Source organism: Gasterosteus aculeatus, chromosome X, assembly GCF_964276395.1.
Source record: "Gasterosteus aculeatus chromosome X, fGasAcu3.hap1.1, whole genome shotgun sequence".
Classification (NCBI taxonomy): domain Eukaryota; kingdom Metazoa; phylum Chordata; class Actinopteri; order Perciformes; family Gasterosteidae; genus Gasterosteus; species Gasterosteus aculeatus.
Window position 1 is genome coordinate 10,071,327 of NC_135698.1, and position 9,362 is coordinate 10,080,688.

The following is a 9,362-nucleotide window of genomic DNA, read 5'->3' on the forward strand; positions in this document are numbered from 1 at the left end:
AGTCAGGCACTTTCAGAGATGCCTGATTTAAACCTTTGTGCTGATACATTAAACTGATCCCTTTCTGCTGACGCTCTCCAGTCAAACGTCTGACTTGGGAGAGAGAGAGAGAGACGGAGGGAGGGGTGGGGGAGGAACAACTCAACTTGCAGCGCGCGGAGCGGGGAGGACGCATGTGGCCCGGTCTCTCGGCTGGTTTGGTTTGACACTGTGTGCGCACGGAGCTAAAGCCTCTTTCGCCCTTTGCGCCGGTGTTGTTAGGACATTGCGCCAGTGTGAGAGGGGGAGGGGAGGGGGGGGACACCACTGCTGGAACACGTAACAGCGGGATCCCTGCGAGTATGGACGCCCTGCAGGCACAACGCGCTGGAGCAGGCGGCGTCGGGGAAGGGGACGCCGAGGAGAGGTACCGCGCTCTCGCCTTTGACACGGCTGTGAGCACCCTGGTGGCCGTGGCCGTGTACGCGGTGGTGAAAGTGAGCCTGGACGGCTTCAGACAGTGGCGGGCCAGGATCTCGGTGCTCGTCGTGGGTTCGGGACCCGTGGGGCTGACGGCCGCGCTGGTCGCTGTCCGCTCCGGTAAGGTGCTGAAACTGACCGTGCTGGACGAGAGGTACCGCGCGGCGCTGCTCTGCCGGCCACAGCAGATCGCCTTGGATCCCCGCAGCGTGAAGTTTCTGCTGGGACTCGGGGTGGACTTTGATAACATGGAGGGCTGTTGGCACAACGAGCATTTCTTCACCCGGATAGGCGTGTTTCAGGAGTACCTGCTGAGCATCCTAGAGCAGAAGAAACTGAAGGTGGACGTCAAGGTGCAGCTGGGAACCAAGGTACAGCCTCCTCATTTCAGCAAACTAGTGACACCTCAAGGCTTTTAAGTCATTATAAGGGCTTCATGCTCAAGGTAATCTCATTAGTGTTAGAAGAAGAGTATTAGAAGATATAGATATACAACTTATGTTACGTTTCCTGTCACATCGTACATGTATGGCACATTCATCTGAAAAGCAATGGGTTTTGTCTTTTGTAATGACTGCCTGTCAAAACCTGATCTTTCAGCATTGAAAGAAAAGTGTCTGATGGCAACCAGTCATGTTCCTCCGTGTTTTTCTTATCAACCATGTATTTATTTATCGTAGCAGACATCCTCATAATATTTGAATAATTTCTGTCATAGGAATTGAATGTATGTACATCTTTCACGTTGTTCACTCTGTACACACAACATATCAACATATCCGTCCGTTCCGGGAGAGGGATCCCTTCTCTGCTGTTCTCCCTGAGGTTTCCTCCCTTTTTCCCCTCTTGTTCCATGTGGCGATGTGACGGCTTTGGGACAGAGGATATACAAAATAAAATAAATAAATAAGTGTGCAAACCATTAATATTAACTCTCTGTGGATAAACATCCCGTGTGGTATGATACACTTCTTTCCATGCTAGTCTTAACATTGTAGGTCAGACTGAGAGTGGGCTCATCAGTGGAAGTAACCCGTTACGTAAGCTGACCTCAAACCTGAGGAGAATCCGCCAAATGCATATTCATTTTAATTTAACTGTCATCTTGCACATGGCCACAAATTCTTGTTACTGCTTCATAATAAAATCACTAATGTTATCCCTGTTTTTCTAAAAATGTTTATCTGTGTATCCCTCACTGTGCATCAAGAGAACAATACCATCTAAACTGAACCTGCTACACAATGAATAAACACAAAAACCTCAGAGAGAAGCAATGAGTGATAAAAGTGGGCAAACACATGAATGTTCGGTAAATATTTTCATTGCTGGAGGGACAAGCTGCTGTGTTAAGGCTGGACTGCAGTTTTGTGTGTTACTGGTACACCACTTGTATGTTGCCATGCACTCTTCTCTGGCTCTGGCCAGCAGCTTCTTTCCTCCTCAGCCCCAACGTCGTTCCTCATTGCTGCCACTCACCAACCTTCACAAGGTCAGAAGTGTTATTGATCACAACAAACTTATGTTTTGTTTCAAGTCACTCAATTAGAAAGGACGTTTTTTGATTTTGTTTACCCATGCATGCCGTCAGTGGTTCATCCTGCAAATAGGTCTTTTAAATGACTTGTTAATGGATTTGACATAGATCCCTGTGGTTCTGGGCCAATACATCCTCTCAAAGTCTATTTTACTCTCTCTTTTATTCTGTCAGTTGGCTTTTTCCTGCTCTGTGTCCTCCTCTGCACAGGCAGGTACCTGCTGTTTACTGAGGGTCATTGACGCACATGGGCACCATATTAAAACCCTCAGAGACATGCGCTGTTGCCATGACAAGCACAACCTCGGGTGAATGGGTTGTAAGAGAATACAATATGAATCATTTGTTCATAAGACGGATAGGCAGTGGAAAAGTGGTCAAGTCAATTTTATAATATTGCTAATTGTTACAGAAATGATTGTTGTAAAGGCTGTGTTGTTGTAATCACTAACTAATTAACTAACTAACCATTTAGCAGATTAATCAATGAAGCAAATAATCGTTAGCTGCAGCCTTATAACCTTTAAAATGTCTTTAGAAACTGGTGGTGGTCTAACTAGCCTACATGTACTGTCCCAAAAAGGTGTTACGGCTAATTGCATATGTTTTGTAAATTCAGAATTTATTAGTAATCACTGATTTTAAAAAGTACACAACAACTAAAAAAGTACATTGTACTTTGCATAGTCGATAAAAACGTAAATTCAACTGTAAATTAAGTTTTAATATCCAAAAAACGTTTTTTTCCCCAATTTTTGTCCATGTCGTGTTTCAGTTCTCCGAGGAATACCTGCGGCGGATTCAGCGGAACGAGTGGCCTCGTGTGATTGTGGTGGCCGACGGGTCGTGTGGCGACTCCTGCTCCGTGCTGGGCATTAGCTCCGACTACACCGTGGAGTCCTGCCATGCCTACGGAGCTAATGCCACCATAGAGAGACTAGATCAGAGACAGGTTAGGACACATTGGCCATCCGTAACGCACACATCAACATCCACTAATGGGTGCATTCACTCCTGTGCACACACTGAGGCAATAACCAATACGTTGCTGTTTGTGTAAAGAATGACGGCAGCAGAAACAGGATATTGCAGTATATTATCGAGAAGGAACTTTATATGACCTCATAAAGCTGAGTTGAGCAAACAACAATGTGGATCTGTAAATAGCAGCTGAATACAATATGTGACTCATTTGCACAGCTGGATTACAGCAGTCGGTTGAATCTCTTCTGCACCGACGCAGGTTCTATTCTAATTTACTCATTGAATTTGATGAGAACAGCTGTTGTTGTGATGGATGCAGGTGACTGAAATGATGAGGTCACCTGACATCTGAGATGCAGACGGTTCCTTAACTTACTCACATCTGTTCAGACCAAGAGCCCCAGAAAAATAAAAAATAAAAATAAAAGTAAATAGTCAACATTTTCACAGAGAAAAAATAATTTAATTAATTATTTGTTTGTGTAATAAACTGCAGATTAGGAAATAACAACAGAAAATAAGAAATATCCCATCCCTGCTGGTCCATGGACGGGGAAATGCAGACAAATTATATTGATCCGGCCCAGATATCCAGATGTGATCAATAGTATCGCTTCCAGGTGTGCATTTTTTAACATCTAAATGGTTCTATGCCACCATCACCAGATATACCTTCTCTTTAGAGGCTCTGTAGCTGCCTTTCATTGAAGCCTTTTTTCCGTGACTGCTTCCTGTAATGATTGAATTCACCTACCAGGAATATGACGTGGTTATTTCTTAAGTTGCCTCTCTGTTGCGCTGAATGCTTGTTTGATTGAATGTGGCTGGTTTACGTCATTGAAAAGATATTCTGTTTTAAGGGAAAATTAGTTTGGGGGGGGTGTCACTGCCAGACTGAAGCACGGAATAAAATCCAGCTACTCTCAATGTCCACCCGAGTGACTACAGCCCCACAGGCAGACGTCGTATATAAGTAGTGTTCTATCGTATTGATTTACTGTTGTCCAAAATATCAAATATGCCATTAACTGACTACTGGTCCTCGGAGATTTAACTCTTCTCTTTACTTCAGGTTCCCACTCCTGAGATCCGTACCCCCAGCCTCTACTTCGACCTGTCCGCCTATGGCGTGGAGGCCCTCCGAGAGCCCAGAAATCCCGCCGCCAAACCTGGCTTCCACCTAAAGATCTATGGCACCTTCAGGAACCGCTACATGGCCCTCGCCTGCCCGGCCTCTGACACCAAGATGGTCCGCTTCCTCCGGCACACGGCCAACTCCTCTGTGAGAGACGCTTGTCCCTGTTTGATTTAACAAAAACGTGGTGTCTGTTTTCGATAAAGCTTCTAGGTGACGTAGAACACACAGCTGTAACTCTACGTCAATGCGCTTTGAGTCCATTAGTGTCCTCGTGTGGATGTATGTCTGCTTGAGTGTTTGCGTCTGTGTGAACGTTCTTTAAATGTGAGTGTGTCTGAGTCAAAGAGAGCGTGAGATAAAGAAATAATGAAAAGAGGGATGGAGAAAGGTGACCTCACTATTCACGCTGAACAACAGGCCACGGATGCATTTGTCACCGGTGGGCAGTCAGTCTTTCATTTAAACTCTCTGAGTTGTTTTTGTCCTACTGCTTTGAGCAGCGCGCACAACATGGAGAACGCACAGGAACATAGCAGGACCATTCTCAGAGCGCATGTTGCTATGTGGGCGGCCATTCAGATTCCCTGTTACTTAGTAACAGAAGACTGAGCAAGTGTGGGTCGAGAAAAAACAGAGTTTGGCAGAGAGAAAGAGGCCGAGAGAGCAGGAGAGGCTTCACACTCATTAACCACAATTACCAGGATCAATGAAAAGGCACACAGCAGCTATTCTACTATGTCCCTGCATGGTGATAAAATAACAGAGTCAAAGTTGCTTTGACACAGAACCTTTTACTTTAGAAGTGTAGGTTGGACTTGGTTGCATATAAATCATTTTTAATATTGATGATTTACTTTTCTTTTGAAATGTGAATAAAAAAAGCACAGAGAAAACGCCTTCCGCTATTTACAACGACCAAAAACGATGTCTTCCAATTGGTATTAATTTTCCAGTTATGCAATTTAAAACCCGATAAGACCATATAAAAAGCTGGAAGAAGTCAACTTGCTGACAACTTCTGTTGATCAACGGATTCTTAAACAGCTAGTGGTTTCAGCTCCATCATGGTGCATTCTATGGGGCGCCGTTTGTAAAATGTCGCACGTTCTAAAATCCTGCGCAGTTTTGCTACATCTAGCATTATCATATGAACAAAAAAGCACGACAATATTCACATGTCACTTTTTCAAACATTTAGAGAAAAATTCATGTACATTCATGCAATAACCTTTCCAAGGATAATGTTTAGCAGTAATACAGTTATTAAATAATATAAATGTTAAATGTAAAACTAAATGTTAAATCTAAATGTACATGTTAAATGCAAATGTTAAATCAAAATGTACATGTTAAATGTAAATCTAAATGTTAAATGTATATCTAAATGTTAAATGTAAATCTAAATGTTAAATAGAGGCAAATTTCATTTTGAAATGCGGTCCACATGACCGCAGTGGAGATGGGGTTCACGGGTGGGCAACGTTGCGCAAACCCCCCTTGACCTGACCATCGGCAACGATTTGGCCGCGCCGGTGAAGGCGGGTGGGGCACGGGCGCGGATGCTCGCGGTTAACGGGGGACGGGTGCGCGGCCAAATCGTCGCCGATGGTCCATCCATTTACATTCAGATTTAACATTTAGATTTAACATTTAGATTGAACATTTAACATTTACATTTAGATTTAACATTTAGATATAACATTTAACATTTACATTTAACATGTACATATAACATTTCAATCCGGAGAGACTTGTTGAAATTTGAACAATGCTTTATTATAACAGGTGTAATATGATATTGCAAGTTGTTTGGGGCTTGGACTCCATCCTGCCGCAGGGTAGACCCGGGGCCGGGAACTCGAGCCGAGACGAGGCGTATCCCCCCCTTGGGAGTCCAGACACTGGTGGTGGTGGTGGTGGTAGAGCCCAAGTTGCATAACTCTCCTGCTATGCCAGGTTCTGCTGTAGATTGGAGGTGTCAGGGGTGGTGGCGGGTCACCTTTGGAGCGTGCTGAAATGACAACTGACAGCACAAGAGAGGAGAACAGTTTTTAACGTTTGCCTGCCCAATGCGATTGGTTTACGGTAACGACACCCACGTCTGATACTACCCGACCCCGCCCCTAATCAGCTGGCCGTGCGCCCCCGGGAGAGAGGAGGCCACCAGGGAGAGAGGAGGCCACCAGGGAACGGCACAGCCTGTCCAGTCTTCCTGACTGAATTTTTGCCTAAGCTTCATTTAACATTTACATTTAGATTTAACATTTAGATATAACATTTAACATTTACATTTAGATTTAACATGTACATATAACATTTAACATTTACATTTAGATTTAACATTTAGATATAACATTTAACATTTAGATTTAACATGTAGATATAACATTTAACATTTAGATTTAACATTTAGATTTACATTAAACATTGACATTTAACATTAAGATATAACATTTACATTTAGATTTAGATTTAACATTTAGATTATTTAACAACTTATTACTGCCAAACATTATCCTTGGAAAAGTTATTGCATGAATGTACATTAATTTCTCTCTAAATGTTTGAAAAAGTGACATGTGAATATTGTCGTGCTTTTTTGTTCATATGATAATGCTAAATGTAGCAAAACTGCACAGGATTTTAGAACGTGCAACATTTTACAAACGGCGCCCCATAGCATTCTTCCATTTCTCTTTGTACGTAAAGACTCCATATCCAAATCATTAAGGTGCATAAAGCTTCTTGTCACTTCTCACTTTGTCCTTATCTCACACACCGTTCTGAGATAAACGGTGGTGCAGGTTGCCATAGTTTCACTGCGGCAGCGTGACGACTGATGTGCTGTGGGGAAGTGAACATGTCTCCATGCATGTGTGAATGTACTGGTGTCCATGAGGAAGTCACTTTACAAGCTGGCAAAAATTAAAAAGGGTAAATCGGAGTGGACAATGCTACAAACTCTCTCTCTCTCTCTCTTGTTGGGCAGATCATGAAGAATATTTTCCACCAGTCCTTCAATGTTTATAAGACGGACATCGAGCCTCGTCTCAACGACGTGACGCTGCACCGCATGCAGTGCAGCCGGCGTCTCTTTGAGATTCAGTTATCACACAGACGCATCAGCGCTGCCTTCATAGAGGGGGACAATGTGGCCGTCACCGTGGAGGGGGAGGCGGCGCGCGTCCTCAACTTTGACACAGGTACATCTGTGCACAATGTACTAATATAACATGCAACTTATGCAATATAGAATAGGAGAGGGTCAGAAGTATTTCTGAAGGTGAGACAACAGTGAAGCAGAACACAGATCACTTTGAATAAATGAAACGGAGTGAGGAAGAGCGATGGAAATAAAGGCGGCACAAGTGGATGAATTGTTTTGTATGCGAGCAGTATGTCTGTGTGAGTCACTACTGCACTCAGTGGCCTTTCGGCTGACACTTATCTTGTTCTGTTTCTCTGCAGCTCTATGTTTATTCATGTTTATAAGCCATAGCCATATCTGCAAGGCCAGAGTTCACTGTTTGTCATCCAAAAGACAAACAGCTCACATCTTATGGTGAATGTGTTTGGCTGATATAAGTTTAATTTGGCGAGTGTATAAGGTCTGTGACTTACACTCTCCTTTCCCTTTCCGTTTATTCCCTCTACACCTAATCATCCACCAGGTTGCGGAGTGAATCTGGGTATGCAAGGACTGGAGTCAATGGGGACGTTCATTTACCAGACAGCCACAGCTGTGGACCAGAACGATGTTCTAGAGGCACTGTCTGCTAAAATGCAACACTCCAGACAGGTGGCCGAGAGCTTCAAGCAGACAGGCCTGGCTCAATCAATTTATGAATGAAACACGAGGACGGGCAGGTGAATGCATAGTGCCCCCTAGTGGGAAGTGGTGGTGGATTGTTTGTGTTTACACTGAATGTTTACAATAAATCACTGTTGATTACACACTGAAAGCAGATGAACGGACGTGATCTTTGCCTGGATGAATACAGGGTGTAAAGATGTGACCACAAGTCGTTGTGATGTACAATGGGTGGAGCTATTTAATTATGCATGGAGCACACATGCCATGGACACATTTGCTACGAGGCCTTTGAAGTTCTGTTTTTTCAGGTTGCAAAGCTCGTCAATTCAAACAGATGCAGATGAGATCTGACACAATCTACAGTACATTGTCTATTAATGCACTGCACTGGATTTGGATTCCTCTGTTAAGTGTCAGAACGAACCGGATGAGGAGTTTCCTAAATCTAGTCCATTGTGTTCTCTTAACATCGGTGTAATGAGACTGTGCAGCAACATCAACAGGAGCTGAATAATGCATTAAACTGTTATTGTATGTGATTTAACAGAGGAGCACATGTGTAGAATCTGATATCCAGTCTATCGTGCCGTTTGTCCTTGTGTTTTGCGTGGCGCAAACTGTGTTGATGACGTTGTGAAGTATGTGTGTGCTCTTTTTTGTGTACTTTTTAAGCAGGTTTCAAAAGCTCCCATTAAATAGGGCAATTGTAATATCACAAACTAATTTGGCTGGTGTCACATTCATTTCTAAAGAACTGAAGTGACATTTGAGAGATTGGGAGTATAATAAAATCCTGCTCCTGTTGAAGTGCCAATAAATGTGGTGGTTGGGTATAAGTTATATGGATCGTCTTTACATAGAACCCCTGTATGTTTAATTGGAGATGAACGCAATTTAACAAAGGTTAAAGCAACCAGTGTAGGAACTTGTTAGGGGTTTACAAAGATTTTTGCAAATCAAATGAAAATAAAATGAAAAAAAACGATGAGCCTTAAAACAGACTTATCTTTTCAGAGTCCGATTACTCCGTAAGCAGAAAGTTCGACATGCTGTTGTAAATAACTATATATTTGTGAGCTGCACCCCATTTAGACAGAACGGTATCATGTGTTGTTTCCATAATAGTTGATATGAGGCACTGCTGCCCTCTACTGGTGCAGCCTGTCTGTTGCACCTGCTTAGCCTCAAACTTCCACACCTGACTAATCTCTTGTATTTTAAGTATAATCGATCCCTTAAATATAACTTAAGCCCACTGATGGAACTGAGAGGGGCCCAGGATCGTCCGATAGGACACAAGTTGCCTTTCTGGTATTCTTTTCTTTGGTAAAGCACTTTGTAAAATTGTTTAGAAACAAATGATTAAGGGTATTTTTATGGCATACTATACTAGTACATATTCCATGACACTTTTTGTAATGTCACGCTGT

The 9,362-nt window shown here is 43.0% G+C and overlaps 1 protein-coding gene across 1 annotated transcript; it reads left to right on the forward strand.

Annotated features, from left to right (window-relative positions):
* The first annotated feature begins 274 nt into the window (after positions 1 to 274).
* LOC120809740 (uncharacterized) lies at positions 275 to 8,929 on the forward strand. Its single transcript, XM_040163771.2, has 5 exons — positions 275 to 830; positions 2,772 to 2,948; positions 4,053 to 4,262; positions 7,108 to 7,321; positions 7,790 to 8,929. Exons 1-5 carry the CDS (start codon positions 342 to 344, stop codon positions 7,966 to 7,968), a joined length of 1,269 nt encoding a protein of 422 aa, XP_040019705.1. The 5' UTR covers positions 275 to 341; the 3' UTR covers positions 7,969 to 8,929.
* Positions 8,930 to 9,362: the final 433 nt, after the last annotated feature.

Coding starts and splice junctions, on each gene's coding strand:
- LOC120809740 (XM_040163771.2), top strand. CDS start 342: ATGGACGCCCTGCAGGCACAACGCGCTGGAGCAGGCGGCGTCGGGGAA. Junction 4,263..7,107: donor GGCACACGGCCAACTCCTCT/GTGAGAGACGCT, acceptor CTTGTTGGGCAG/ATCATGAAGAATATTTTCCA. Junction 7,322..7,789: donor CGTCCTCAACTTTGACACAG/GTACATCTGTGC, acceptor ATCATCCACCAG/GTTGCGGAGTGAATCTGGGT.